The sequence below is a fragment of the Heloderma suspectum genome, chromosome 3 (genome assembly GCF_057233095.1).
Source record: "Heloderma suspectum isolate Gila_16-S chromosome 3, 16-S_ref, whole genome shotgun sequence".
NCBI classification, from domain to species: domain Eukaryota; kingdom Metazoa; phylum Chordata; class Lepidosauria; order Squamata; family Helodermatidae; genus Heloderma; species Heloderma suspectum.
In genome coordinates this window covers 211,903,043-211,916,423 of record NC_139460.1, presented here as the reverse complement: position 1 = coordinate 211,916,423, position 13,381 = coordinate 211,903,043, and the positions used below count along the sequence as shown (strand labels likewise).

Genomic DNA, 13,381 nt, shown 5'->3' with positions numbered 1-13,381 from the left:
TTTTTTAATGAAGGGGGTGCAGGGGCGGGGGGCGCTGCATTTTGCCTACCCTGGCTGTAGAGGCTGATGAATTTCTAAATTCTGACAGCGTTTAATAGGTTCTGTCAGTATTATCCATGATGGAACAAGTGTTCAAAAACAGCAGATGGGGTTGTAAGCCTATTTCTGGACCACAGACTACAAGTGGGGATCTGACTGTTCACCTGACTGACTGCACTTCCATACAACCTACATATAGAAAACTGGCATGTCAGGGATCAGAGTTCTAGTCTAGCCTTCTCTCTGATAGCCAGGTTGCTCTGCCATACAACCAGGGCTCATGTTACAGGTTGGCATGGTCAGGCACCTGCTGACAGCCCCAGGACTCGGAAGGGCCCACTACCATCCCTGTTGACTCACTATCAGGGTGCCTGCCGTACATTGCCAATGCCACTGGGATCCTGCTGCTTCAATCCCTCCCCTACCAGCATATTTACCTAGTAAATGGCAGTACTCTCAGATGGGCAAGAGTTGAGCTGTGGAACAGAGTGGCACAACAGCTTGGCTCCTCCTGTCTGAAACCACATAGAATTCTGTGTCATGATTGAATCCCCACCTGCTGTCTGAAGTGATACTGTCCAAAAACAAGCTTACCACTTCATCTGCTGCTTGTGTCCATGGCCAAGTTCTTACAATCCTAAACTTTTTCTTTTTTCAAATTCTTAACAGTTGACTATGCTCTGTATGTGAGGCAGCCCTATCATGCAGTAAGGAAAAGTCAATTAACTGATTTTAGCATGCAGTTGAGGGCTGCAGAATAGGAAAGAGCAGATCTGACCCATGGACCACAGTCTACCAAGATAAGAAGTGTTCTTCCTTGGTAGTACTTTGTGCGGTTTCTGCTCATTTTACTGGGGCTTCTGTAGGAGACTTACTTGTGGATTGTGCTCCATGTTAATTAGTGAGAGGTGTGGAGTTTAGGTTTACAGTCAAAAGCACCAAATAACTGGGCCTTCCAAGCAGGCTATTGCTTTTTTTCTACATGTTGCTTAAGAAAGAGATGTAATCCATAACTTTACAATGTTTTGGAACCTCATTAACAACTGATTAGCATCTCTTCCGCATATGATATGATACAAATGCCTAAGTGCTCCACATATGAAAAAGTTTCCTAACTCCGTGGGTGCTTCCAAATGAGGCTTTTATTGACCTGGTTTGCATGCAGCTTGCTGGGTGTGTTCCACAGCCATTTTGAATATTCAACCCCCGATTGGGCCTATTGGTGGTTGCTGTGTGACGTCCGAACCTGGACACTATGACCTTGTTCTCTGTAACAGCAACATTCGGTGGCAAATTGTGTGTTAATTAACCCATGAAATGTGGGAGTGCGCACTGTGTGTGAGCCTCTTCTGGTTTCTAGCAACAATCTTCAAATGCTGTATTTGTAGGTTGTTACCGTGACATCTGAACCTGAGCACTTTGGGTTATTTGTGGATTAAACAACCCAAAGTTAACCTAAGAACAAACCATGGTGGTAGTTTGGTTAACTGTTAGTAGTAATTAGATTAACTGTGTTAATTAGGCTCACTGGGTTTGGACGCCACGTAGCACCCCAATCAACCTGATTGGGGTTGAATATTCAAAAAGGCTGCAGGACATGCCTTGCATGCACCACGGGAAATCTTGGGTGAATTAACCCACGATTTGCTGCTGTTAGATATATAACATGACACCCTGCTTCATTCAATTGTATGTGTGGCCCAGATGATGACATATTCCACTTGTAACCCTCCCATGCCTTCCCTTTGTTAGCCTTTTTTTCTTCCCATAAAAAATCCATTAAGGAGAAAATGCTGGAATAACTGCACAGTGTCTTTTGATTGGTAGTGCTAGGAGCCATCTGTCTGGAAGCACCCTTTGTAGTAACAGGTTTATAAGGCACTCAAATTTTCTGTACAATTGTCTTGTTTTTAAAAAGTTCTTAAAAGCAAACATTTGGAAGAACTGTCATTTTAAGTATTGTATTACTTTTTCTGTTCTTTTTCTAGTACAATGGTACAGACGCTAAAATATGTTTATGGAAACCATGGAATACGAAGAGGGTTATACCGTGGATTATCTTTGAATTACATTCGGTGTATTCCTTCACAGGCTGTTGCTTTCACCACATACGAATTTATGAAGCAGGTTTTGCACCTCAATTAAAGACTTTAACAAATGTAATTGAAAAACATTTGCTTATTTTTGTATCATATTCGTCGGTAAAATTCCATGTCAAATGATCACTGAGGAATCACTGATATTCCTAGTGCTTTCTTCAGTAAAAGAAATTATAGTGTGTAAATTGGAGGGTACTCGGCAAGATTGGGTAAGTCATTTGTTTTTGCATATACTGTGTAAGATCATGATGGAAATACAAATAAATTTAGTAAACATTACAGAAAGGTAAACAAATTTTATATTGCTTCCAAACTATTACATTTTTGTATCCTATTTAAAGAGTTCACTTGCTTTTTATAAATTATTTTATAAATTTTTGTGTCTGCTTTTCTAAGGAGTTGGCTACATACCTTAACTAAATTACAATTGCAGTACAATTGCAGATGCACTTGGAAAATCATTCCATCGAACTCTGCTGGACATGTTTCCATGCAAAAGAGTTTAGGGTTGATGTGTCATTCTGTAGCGCACAAACAGTTTACTTCAGTGTTCATTTCTGAAATCCCTTTTATGGGGTAGTCTGTAATTTTATTTTCCAATAACTAGAAAGTAGGCAATGTAACAGTTTATTTTTGATACAGAATTCCTTGACTGGGATCCAAAGTGGTGATTTAGGCTATTACAAGGGGCTTGTGCTAATCCAATGGAATACTTTACATTTTTCATTGAACAGTTGGGTCCTCATGTCATATTGCAAACTCCTTTTGAAACCCCCTATTAAGGGTTGGCATAGATGGGATGTGGGACAGTTTGTGAGTTTTTAAAACTTCTTTTTATGATGGAAGAAGTGGTGTATTTAGCCATTTCATGCAACGTCCCTTCCCCCCAGCTGCTGTTAGCTCCAAGGCTGTGGAAAGAAGGGTACAGCTTCTTTGAATTGCAAAGCAGCTACTTGGCTTTAGTATAAAAAAAAAAAAATGACATGGGGGATCTCCTATGTCATTTCTAGTTTGACCCTGAGTTTCAAAAACACTTTGTCATGAAGCATAGGTAACGGCTTTTCAAGAAAATTAACTCCAAAGCCTCATTGGATTAATGGAATTAATTTCACGACCGTTGGATACTGTACCTGGTATTTCTATATTACTAACAGTACAATCCTATACATGTCTACTGAGATATAGTTCTCATTGAATATAGATTGCAGTCTAAAGAAACGTAATCTTCTGTATTGTATTAAAATCTCAGGAAATATTGAAACACTTGTATGTGATGTACTCATTAGGAAGCTCATTTAAAAAGCATAAAATATGCTTAACTTAATCACTAGATTTATAAGGTTCAGTTGACTTAAGTCAGCTGAAGTCACTGTAGATTACTTCAGTCACTGTAGATTTGATTTATAAGGTTCAGTTGAATTTCTAAAATAGAGGGCACGAACAAAAATAATCAGTATGGGTCCAATCACAGAAGACATTATACCTCTTTATGCTGTGTGCATGCACGATGCTACTGAAAGTTCAGGTTATTCTAACATTTATACCATCTCATATGTAAATTGGGTCTTTGCATGGGTTTTATTTGGTCAGATAGAGTGCATCTAGTATAAGACTGCACATTGCATGTGGACAAAGGTGCAAACACTTCTACTGGAAGATGAAGGAAAACTTTTTTAAAAAAACAAAAGGATAATACTAAAAGGTCATTATCCAGAGGCAACTGTTACCCTATTAATCTCAGTTTTGCAGCCTTAACAGTTTTCAGTAGTTTTCAGTTCTCACATGCAGCTTGTGCAGTAAAGTATATTTTACTAAACTGAGTGATTTGTGTGTGCCTTCCATTACAACCTCTCTGGTAGTAGGATGCAACTTTATTAATCCATGTATTTCTCTTAACCCTGAAAAAGGCTACTACCCTGACAGTAGGAGCTTGGGCTTCTTCAGTTAAGTTATCTCCACATTACATGATAATACTGCATTGCTCCCCAATGTGAGTGTGGCTAGACCTTTTTCCAGTGGACCTGCCCACTTCTGCTACCAATTTTTGTCCACGTTGACTGGAGTGACATCTGGAAGTTTGGGTAGTTGTAAATGGGTTGGCATTGCCAGGCCTGGATAAGTCTCTTCCCTGAACAATACCCCCTCTTTCTCTACTAGCCCTCCAATTTCACCTTCCTATTCCAAGTAGCATGTTTGGTTTTTAAAAAGTGTTTGAGAGTCAACACTAGTAAATTCTGATTTTACCAAACAAAGTATAAAACTATGGCAACAATTCTCATAATTTTACTGTAAAGCAATGTAATTTATTTATTTATTGTAAATACTGTATGTAGAGTATTATACTGGTAACAGCTGTGTTACCCAAACCAGCAATTGTAAGATGGCTACTGTGTATGGTCCACAGCTGGGACATATATTTTTAATGTTCGGTGGTTTGATTTTATTAAAGTATGTATCTTTCGGTATTATAATTTGGCATAATTATTGGCAGAGATGTACCTATTTTATTTTAAAATAAAATGTCTGGAATAGCAATATTAAACATAGCCAATATAAATGCATGCATTTGAAATTATATATTTTCTTTATATGCAGATTTAAGGTGTTTGATGAAATGATATTAAAGTGACTGCAGTTAAACTCTGGCCTTATTCAGGACTTCTTTAATGAAGACATACGACAATGTCGCTTCTAAACATCCCAAGTGCCAAAAAAATGTGGCTGTAACTTGGAAAAGTAGCCATGTTTAAAAGACACCTAAGGCTGCAATCCTATAACTTCTTACTTGGGAGTAAGCTGCATTGAACTCAGTGGGACTTACTTCTGAGTAGACATGTACTGGATTGCACTGTGAGGTGTTGTAATTTATATCCCTATCCCTTGCCACATTTATTCAATATCATTTACTTCCAAGAAACTCTGCCCAGCATGGCAGCTATATAGCTGGCAATATTGCTTACTTATCACAGGCTGTGTAACTCTAGGGTAGTTACTTCAATAAAACATGCCACTCTTCTATTCTGCTCTTATCTCAAATATGTGCAGCCTCTTTGCAGTAGCCTACTAGAGTTATTGGAATATAGTGTATAGATCCTGTATTCCCCACTAAATGTATAATCAAATCTTTTAAAAGGCCACTTTTATAACAAAATGAAATCTAATAGGTTTCATAGACAATCCATTTAAAAAAATACTTTGCATGTTCTACTACAAAGGTTCTCAGCATGGCTTTTACTTAATATTACTTGTAAGTTGATAATAGATAGGGGTTTAGCATTATGAGAATGAGCCGAGGGTCCATGCACTCCCCACCCCTCCTTTTCTGGTTCAAACACCAGGAAGAAATTAATCGCAGTTGAATTCATCGCTTAATTCCAATCTGGACAAATGGTGGTTAATTTTGACTATGGCTGGTAAAAACTAGCCAACTTTATTAAATAATGGTTTGAGGTTGGCTTGTTTCTACTAAGCTTGGCTTTTCTGGGTTTAGCTGACATGGCAAGCGGTAGTTAATATATATATTTTTAAAAAGCGAAAGCTTCTAAACACCTGATGTCTATACGGGGTAAAACTAGGCTTGGCTCTTTTTTAAAAGCATAGCTTAGCATTGTGTCCGAACCAGCCCATTCTCTATTTCTGGTCATAGCTTAATATGCTGTCCTCATCTTCACCAAAGTTGGCAGCAGTGGCAGTGCTTCTGTATGGGAGCCCCTTAGCTCCCATTCTCAGCAGATAATGCCCATTTTAGAATCCCTTAAATCTCTCAGTACTTGTTCAGGTAAGAGGGGAAAGGAGAAATGGTGTGGGAAAGAGGAAGGGAAAATGGACCAAGTGGGGGAAGGGAATGGGGAGAAGTGCACAAACACATTGTTTTTCCATGGCATGGCTTCAGGATGAAAGTCAGGTTTAGAGAACTTAAACTGATCCCCTTGAATTTGTATGATTTTTCATACAATTCCCCTAAAACTATAACAAAATTAAAGCCTAAATTGGTACTTATTATCTGTCCAGTAAAAATCATAGATTGGCACTTGCCAGCACTCCCATGTCACAAAAAGATAGATCGAAGGCACAGATCTTAATGCTCTTTACAAAGGATCCCCCCAAAACCACATCAAAACATAAATCAACTCTGCCCTTACCTGTTTGTTGGTGGTTTGGGGGAGAGGGATACTATGTAAGAGAAAAACATAAAAACCCATGTGCCTGAACTCCGTGATACGTTCTTTTGTTTTTACTATTCAGGCTATAGACACCGATGTAAGCTTTAGTTGGATGGTGGTTTGTGGGAATCCAACTTAAAAATCATGTAAATTAATGAGGGTCTAACAGACTTTTTACCTTCCATGCAGTAGATTTCCCTTGTCACCTGTGACTAGCAACACAGCCACAGCAGCCATTTAATGGTGGCACCCATGATACACAAAATTCCAAATGTGCCCACAAGCCTGAAAAGCTTGGGGACTTTTCTATAGCTAAGCCTTTCTGAATAACTTGCCAGGTTGTCATGAAAAAGTAGTATAGCACTACTACTAGTAGTACCAACTGAACCTCTTTTGGCCAGAGACTGTAAATCAACATAGCTGCCTTCCCGTATTAATACCTTGAAATGGCACTACTAGGGGGGTGGGGAGCATGCATGGCCAGTCACCTTAGCCTACAGCTGCCCTCAAGTGTCAGGCTAGTTAAAACAATTTTTTGCGGAGGCACTAGACTACAGCCTACTTTCCAGTGGTCCCTGACAGAAATATTTTTTGTTTTAGTTCTGGCCAAGCCTGACCCCACAGCATTTCTAGCCTTTGCAAATGTACTTAATCGATGCTTCTTTACAATTCCTCCTCCCCACCAGAGGTTGTATTCCGTAGGACCCTATGATAATACAGGAAGGACGCTTGTGTACTTCAATGGTAACAAGTTTCTAAGGTTGAGCTGCTCTCAGGCTAATTCACATGGAAGTCGTCCATTTCTCCCCCACTTCTCTGTCGATCCTGCCCATCTGCACTTGCGCCTGGATTATAATCTAGGTCAGCATTTATTGATCTTCCAAAATCAATAAATTTATTGATCCTTCTACAGGTATCAGGCATAAGTAGTTTCCCTTGTGACACAAAATCTCCCCTCTAACGTTACTGGGACACTTGGGTACTAAGAGCACCGAAAGGACCACTACGATGTTCGCTCACCATTTAAGCAAAGCCTTCTGGTATTAGTGTCTCTCAGGCTACGGTGATCACAGCTCAGACAGGGTGTGGTGTTGTGAGCTGGCGTGGCGGGAAGTGTGTGGCATCGGGTTTTCCCCAGAATACATTTGACAGCGACTGCAGATACAGTAACAGAGCATAGCTGCCTTCAAAGTGAGAAAACTAGTTTCTTGTGAAACAAACGGCCACCTTTAAGGAAAGGGAAGGAAAAACAAAACTTCCCTCTGTGTACGACAGGAGTACCTGATGCCCTCCAGGTGTCTCGGACGACAACCCCCATGATCCCCAGGCATTGGCTATGCTGGCTGGGGTTTATGGGAGTTGTAGTCTAAACCCGCTGGAGGCCAGGTCCGAGGCTGCCGACCCTGAATGACGAAGCTTCACTTGCAGCTGCAACGAGGGAAGGAAAAGGAATCCGGTTAACGCGCGCAAATGGGTGGGGGTGGAGTTCCAACCACCAACGGAAGGAACTCCACCCCCGCCACCTGATAGGCCAGCGCGGTTGCTGCGCCTGCGCTGTGGCGTGCAAGTGGGGCTTCGTTACCGGCAAGCTTCCTCCGCGTTTGGGGAAATCGGGATGGCGGCGGGCCAGGAGAAGAGGGAGTTGTTGGACGAAGTGATGCTGGACGATCTAATGGAGAGGAGCTTCTTTGACGACCCGCCTTCACTGGAGAGGTGCTTGCCTTGGGCCGAGTTAACAAAAGCGCGCGATTTGAAGCAGCAGCAGCTTCCCATTTCCCGCCTTTCCTGCCTCATTGCGGGCTTGTCACCTGTTCTCCGGGCGCTTCTCTCAGCGCATGGAAATGGTGTTGCAGTCAAGGGGGAGAGAGCATCATCCCCTTCTTGGGTTAAGCTTGCGGTTTCTCGGGAGCCCAGTTTTGCCCGTTTCAAGACCGCTTGCATCCGGTGTCAGTCCTGCTTAGAGTAGATACATTGGAGTGAATGGGACGTAAGTTAGACTAACAGCGGATGCAACCCATTAGTTGCACAGTGATTCCCAGACCACTTATAGGAGAACTTGGGCAACTCTCCAGCCTTCATGGGGGTTAAACCCAACCTGTGCCCGCTAATTCTTCTTTGCAAATGCTCCTTTGAGGTTGTGTCCCCCTCCCCCCATTCCGCCCGCCTGCTTACTTTCAGTCTCGCGGCTTGCACCGGGAGCGGGGTGGACAGGCAAAAATAGCCAGGGAGGGGAACTTCGCAGGGGGAAAATAGGTAGGTGGGGAAAGGGCTAAGATGCCCCTCATTTGGCTGCCAGTTCTGTAAATGACTCTCGGTCTTTGCTCCTGCACTGATATTGTAAGGTAAATGTGGGGTTTAGAACCCTGCATTTGTCTGGCACCATGTCGTCCCAGCTTCATATTCCATTGATATGCCATTGTCCAACACTCCTGAAGATAATCACCTACAAATGTAGCTTGGTTTTGCATGGATGAATATAATTGTAGAGTTTTCTCCAGAACGTGGCCTGTTTGTGGGTTTCTCATGTGGTTGCTCACTGGGAAATGGGATGCTGTGTGCACGGCTCTTATGTTCTAACTTTCCCCTTGGATTAGTATACATTCCCATAATACAATTAATGCCAATGTTTATCTGGTTATTAATTTGGCCAAGTAACAGAAAATGTTAAATAGTTAAGTGATCATAGATGCATTGTCTGTTGGCTAGAAGTGGAGAAAATTATTGTTACTTTACCTTTTTGTGCTTGACACTTCTGCTTTAATGTGTGGTGAAACTCATGGATCTTATCCACAGTGATAGCAGAACCTTTCTTCTCTTATAGAATGTGTGTGACTGCTCCATCGTTCATGCATGTATTGTATATTTAACTATAATTTTAGGTTTCCAAAGAGAATCTCTGGCTTCTCTGATACTGTACTCAGCAAGGGTTTGAACAACAGATACTGTGTCTTACGAGTCCAGGAAAATGACGGTCTTGAGAAATGCCTGACAATCACAGCTTCTTCTTTGCTTGAGGATACAGAGCTGTGCATTCTAAGGAATGACTGGTAACTGCTGTGTGAATGTAGTAGATACCTTGTATGTTGGGGAATATACTATTTATGCTATTTGTTTGTTTGTTTGTTTGTTTATTTATTTATTACATTTCTGTCCCTCCCTATATCATTAAGAGTTCAGGGCGGCATACAGATAAAATTAATTTAAACATTATAAAACAATAAATAATTTAAACACCTAAAACATATTAAACTATTAAACAAGCTAAAACCAGTTAAAACCTAAAACAATAAAACAGTTAAAACAAATGTCTCATACTGGTGGGATGCAGAGGAGGTCCCCTCCAACAGATCTCAGTTCTCGGGCGGCCATATATAGGGAGAGGTGCTCCCTCAAATACCGAGGTCCCAAGCTGCTTAGGGCTTTAAATGTCATCACCAAAACCTTGAATTCCAACTGGAAGCGTATTGGCAGCCAGTGCAATTCCTTTAAAACTGGTGTTATATGGTTTTTATGAGGTATTCCAGTCAGCAGTCTAGCTGCTGCATTTTGCACTTGCTGCAACTTCCGAGTCACCTTCAAGGGCAGCCCCACATAAAGTGCATTGCAATAGTATAATCAGGAAGTTACTAGCGCATGTATTACTGTGGCTAGGTTATGCTTGTTACCAAATAGTTTCTAGCTGTGTTAACGGCTGGTTGTACCTGATCTCATCTGATCTCAGAAGCTAAGCAGGGTCAGCCCTGGTTAGAACTTGATGGGGGACTGCTTGGGAATCAGGCTTCCTGCACTGAGCAGGGGGTTGGACTCAATGGTCTTCCAACCCTATGATTCTATGAAAAGCCAAAAAACTAATTCTGTGGAACAGATATTTCAAATTCCTAGCTGCTCTCAAGAATTTTAGATGGGGGCAGGAAGACACTGAGTGGAAACATTGTAATAAGTAGGGATGTACGAAATGTGTACCTTCGGTGCCACTTGACTTCCGCAGTTTGCAGCCAGTGCTCCATTCTGCTGTTCACAAGCCCCCGGAATTCTCTTTTTTTTCTCCTCTGAAAATTATGAAGATAAATCCGTACCAAAATCCATAATTCCAGTGCCCAGCCGTCTCCATGAGTCTGCGTAACTTCCATAAGAATCGCTATTTTTCGTAAATATTTACATATTTTTTTAAAAATTCAAATCCTCCGTCTCTGTTTACTTTCAGCCAAAACACTTCCTCTTCCTAGGGGCTTCCTGAAAGAAGGCTGTCTTAGGTGTGCCTGAGCGATAAACTCTTTGTTTCAAGCAACGCTGTTTTAAAGAAAGAAAAGACCTTTTAAAATGACCATGCTGGTCCTGGAGCAGCATGGCCATTTTAAAAAGTTTTTTCTTTATTTAAAACAGCGTTGCTTTAAACAAAGAGTTTATCGCTCAGGGACACCTAAGACAGCCTTCTTTTGGAAAGCCCCTAGGAAGAGGAAGTGTTTTGGCTGAAAGTAAAGGGCGATGGAGGATTTCAATTTAAAAAGAACACCCACAAACAAGGCGGTGAGCCCAATTCATTTTTTAAAAAAACTTACGTATTTATTATCGGAATATACTACACCGCGTTTTTATTTACGAAAATTCTGCAATGCTTTGCAGACAACGAAAAAAAAGCCGCATGACTGCTGGCTCCACAGGACCTCATGGTGCCATTCCGCAGAGGAGCCCATGGCACGGACTGAAGGGAATTCGATTCCATTTCAGTCCATGGCGGAATTCTCTGACATCCCAAGTAATAAGTAGGGATGTACGAAAGTCATTTACCTTTCTGCGGATTATGTTGATGGGGGGGGGGAGGCGTTCCGTCCCTCCCCTCGGAATCCTCGACGGGGGGGGAGGCGATCCGTTCCTCCCCCCTGGAATCCTCCGCGGCCGGCTGTGCTCCGCGGCAGCTCTGCTGATCAGCTGGCCAGGCCAGAGCCGTCCGCAGCCGGATTTCCGGCTGCGGAGGGCTCTGGGAAAAAAAACAAAACAAAACCGCGTACGCAAATGGTGGCGGCTACGGCCGCTGCCATTTGCATTCCTTATTTTTGCCATCTTAATCTACGTAAATATTTACGTAGACTATGACAGCGAAAATAAAGGGGAACGCAAATAGCGTAGCGGGCGCTATTTGCGTCCCTTTTTGATTCCCCGTTTTAGCCTATGTAAATATTTACGTTACGCTATTTGCGTAACGCTATGCTATTTGCGTTCCCTTTGATTTTCGCTGTCATAGTCTACGTAAATATTTACGTAGACTAAGACTGCCAAAAATAAGGAACGCAAATGGCGGCGGCCGTAGCCACCGCCATTTGCGTACAAGGTTTTTTTTTTAAACCCAGCTATGATAGGCTACGTAAATATTTACGTAGCCTATCACGTCGGGTTTTTTTGTTTTTGTTTTACAAGACTGCAGATGGCGGCGGCAGCCGGTCAGAAGACCAGCCGCCGAAGCCGCTGCCAGAGCCGCCGCCGCCTGGAAGATCCGCCCCAGGTAAGTCTCATCCCGGGGGGGTCCGCGGGGGGGTGGCAGGCCGTTCCGCCACGGAGTTCGGAACCGATATCTGTGGTGGAATTCTCTGACATCCCTAGTAATAAGTAAGCAAGTGGCCAATGCATGATCGCCTCCTGCCAAGATTTTTCTGTGGCACTTTTTAAAAATTACATCAAGTGTCAGCTTTTCAGTGCTTGGTATTTTATACATAAAGTTAGAGGATGACACATTATTTACCAACTGTACTGTAGACTTTTTATACTAATTAGTCATGGTGAAAAGGTTGTCACTTTAGCAGTGGCAATTAAAAGGAAAGTAGACAGAGACCTATTATCCAAAGAGCTTTTGTTTTGGTGTAAATGTCAGTGGGTGTAAGAAGGATATTTTGGGGTTGTTCAGACATCCACAGCTCTGCTTCCCTACCCTTCAACTCAGTTGTTCACCATAGGATTCCCTCTCCTCTCATTTTCAGTACTTTTCCGTGCATATCCTTTCTGAGCAAGGTGGATTGAAATGGCTCCTGAAAAGTCAGTATGTAGCTTTCATTGGAGAGTTTAATTGTTTTTCCCACAGACTATATGCATAGGGCTGTACAGTAATAATGGATAGTTTGATTAAAACATAAAAAAATAAACCTGTGTCAGATTTATAATTTAGCCTATATTTTTTTTTCAGGATTTCTATTCCAGTTCAGCCTGGAGATATCATTCATCTAGAAGGAGAACGCAGTTCCAATATCTGGATAATAGATGCAGATTCAGGATACTTAATTCTGTATCCAGATCTACTACTTTCTGGAACCAGTGTCTCAAATAGTATTCGGTGTATGAGGAAAGCTATACTGAGTGAAAAGTTCAGAGTAAGTGGAAAAAATATTGGATATTACAAATTATTTGATTTATAGATGTTTAGAACATTTATTAAAGGTATTCTTAAGTATTACTTTAAATCACAGAGAAAAGCAATGTAAGCTCATTGGGCAGGGTCTGTTTTATGTGTTTTGTATAGCACGTATTTTGTATAGGTTTTATTGGTGCTTCATACATAATAAATGTTATAAATAAAGTTATACTGATAGATTCTGAACCTCAAGGTACTCGTATTTAATTTTTTTGAGTGCTCTTCCATCCATCGTTACGAGTGGTAATCAGGTAATGGAGGCAATGAGTGTTTTTTTAGCTTCATCTGCCAAGAAGGCTGAGAGACTTTTTGTTGAATTCAGACCTGGCAGCCATCTGTTGTGCCTTTGCAGCGTTGAGATGTGACAACTCTAATATTATTAGTTTAAGTTGGCACTTAAAGGGAGTATCTTCAAAATCTTCACCTGGTAGTGTATGTGGAAACCTATTTTCTAACACAGATGGGTCAGCAAGAGCATGTTACTCGGGTGCTCAGTGTCTATATTGAAGGGGAGGGCAATCTCTAGCCCATGGGGAGGTTGCTAATCCATTGCATTGGTGCTTGGGCTCCTCACTGGGCCCCTTCCCTTGCCAAGCTCTGCCCCCAGGCCTGGAGGCTCCTGGGAGCTTGTGAGGAGTCACAGTTACAGTAATCCGCATGTTATCTCTGATCACAGATCG

The 13,381-nt window shown here is 41.8% G+C and overlaps 2 protein-coding genes across 6 annotated transcripts in view; both read left to right on the top strand.

Annotated features, from left to right (window-relative positions):
* The window catches only part of SLC25A16 (solute carrier family 25 member 16), a 29,769-nt gene extending 26,622 nt beyond the window's left edge, over positions 1 to 3,147 (top strand). For both annotated transcript variants that reach the window (XM_084845427.1, XM_084845426.1), the window contains exon 9: positions 2,028 to 3,147. In XM_084845427.1, coding sequence (XP_084701553.1) covers positions 2,028 to 2,184 — 157 coding nt within the window. In that variant the 3' untranslated portion in view covers positions 2,185 to 3,147. The remainder of the gene's footprint in view (positions 1 to 2,027) is intronic.
* Positions 3,148 to 7,844: 4,697 nt separating this feature from the next.
* The window catches only part of DNA2 (DNA replication helicase/nuclease 2), a 44,442-nt gene continuing 38,905 nt past the window's right edge, over positions 7,845 to 13,381 (top strand). For all 4 annotated transcript variants that reach the window (XR_014789357.1, XR_014789356.1, XM_084845425.1 and 1 more), the window contains exons 1-3: positions 7,845 to 8,014; positions 9,181 to 9,348; positions 12,477 to 12,660. Coding sequence is in view for 2 of the 4 variants with exons in the window: in XM_084845425.1 (XP_084701551.1) it covers positions 7,917 to 8,014; positions 9,181 to 9,348; positions 12,477 to 12,660 (450 nt within the window). In the remaining 2 variants the exon portion in view is untranslated. The remainder of the gene's footprint in view (positions 8,015 to 9,180; positions 9,349 to 12,476; positions 12,661 to 13,381) is intronic.